The following is a 1,359-nucleotide window of genomic DNA, read 5'->3' as shown; positions in this document are numbered from 1 at the left end:
CAGGGCCATTTGGCTGTGCTCTGTGTCCCCAGGAGGCTCTGGCCCTGCACCGCCCCGATTTCATCTCCCGCTCGGGGCAGCGGCTGCGGCGCCTGCGGAGACGCCGGGAGGAGAGGAGGCTGCAGAGGCTGCTGCATTCCCAGAGAGAACAATTGCTGCAAATCCAGGGGGAACAGCTGCTGCAGATCCAGGGGGAACAGCTGCAAATCCAGAGGGARCAGCTGCAAATGCAGAGGGAGCAGCTGCTGCAGCCCCCGGGGAAGAGGCAGCACTGCAGGAGCGCCCGTCAGCTGCTGCCAGACAGAGGTATCTCCCATGGATTCCACATCGAATTCAGGCTGTATTTATTTATTATTCATTCCTAATCAAGGCATTACATTATTGGCTGTAAGGTCTTATCAAGGTTGTTTTTATAAAAACTTCTGTAAAACCTACAAAGGACTCGCACTGTTGCAGTAATAAACTTGTTCGCTTCTCTCCAATTTTTCCGTTTAGGTTTCCCGATGAAACAAAAAAGAAGAGCAATTCCCAAGAGTGAAATGATTCAAAGATCTAAAAGGTAAAATTCAGGGAATTGTGTTTCGGGTGGATCAGTGTCCTGGGGAGGGAAGAGCTTTGAGTTCTGTCTGCAGCCAAAGAAAGGGCTGTGCAAAGAATTCAGCTTTTCCAGTGAAAAATGCAGGGATTTTGTCAGRGGGAGAAATGTCCTACCTGGAAATTCCAAGAAACAAAATCTCTTTGGAAAAGTGATGTCTGTAGGTAATCCTGAGCATGGTGCTGCAGTGTCAGCCATCCCCAGCAAACTGGAGCCCAGATGGGGAGAATGGGACTGGGGACACTGGAGCATCTGGGGAGATTTAAAATGACCTAAGTGGGGCTGGGGACACTGGAGCATCTGGGGAGGTTTAAAATGACCTAAGTGGGGCTGGGGACACTGGACCATCTGGGGAGGTTTAAAATGACCAAACTGGAGCATTTGGGGAGGTTTAAAATGACCAAAGTGGGTCATGGGGGCACTGGAGCATCTGGGGAGATTTAAAATGACCAAAATGGGGCATCTGGGGAGGTTTGAAATGACCAAAGTGGGGCTGGGGACAGGGATGAGGCAGCATTCCCCCAAAAGGAAGAGGCTTTCTGCAGAAATAATCACCCTGAGGGAATGCAGAGACTTCTACCCTTTGGAAAATCACCTTGTGACAGTTTTATCATGTTTTTGATTCAAATAATTCATCTCTCAAATGCCCAGAACACTCACAGTGCATTTACCCTGTGGGATTCCTGTGCTGCAGAGGGAGCCTGAGAAGGGGCAATAAAAAAATGGGAATTTATTGCAGCTGAATTTTGTTGTGAATGGGATGG

General features: G+C 49.1%; 1 protein-coding gene across 1 annotated transcript in view; it reads left to right on the top strand.

Moving 5' to 3' along the window:
• Positions 1-617, top strand: part of ALMS1 (ALMS1 centrosome and basal body associated protein) — a 1,391-nt gene extending 774 nt beyond the window's left edge. The window contains exons 2-3 of the mRNA XM_057388745.1: positions 33-306; positions 496-617. Of these exons, the coding sequence (XP_057244728.1) occupies positions 33-306; positions 496-563 (342 nt within the window). The 3' untranslated portion in view covers positions 564-617. The remainder of the gene's footprint in view (positions 1-32; positions 307-495) is intronic.
• The last annotated feature ends 742 nt before the right edge of the window (positions 618-1,359 follow it).

Source organism: Malurus melanocephalus, unplaced genomic scaffold (assembly GCF_030028575.1).
Source record: "Malurus melanocephalus ecotype Western Australia unplaced genomic scaffold, MMel_1.1 scaffold_2429, whole genome shotgun sequence".
NCBI lineage: Eukaryota > Metazoa > Chordata > Aves > Passeriformes > Maluridae > Malurus > Malurus melanocephalus.
This window is presented reverse-complemented; position numbering and strand designations above follow the sequence as displayed.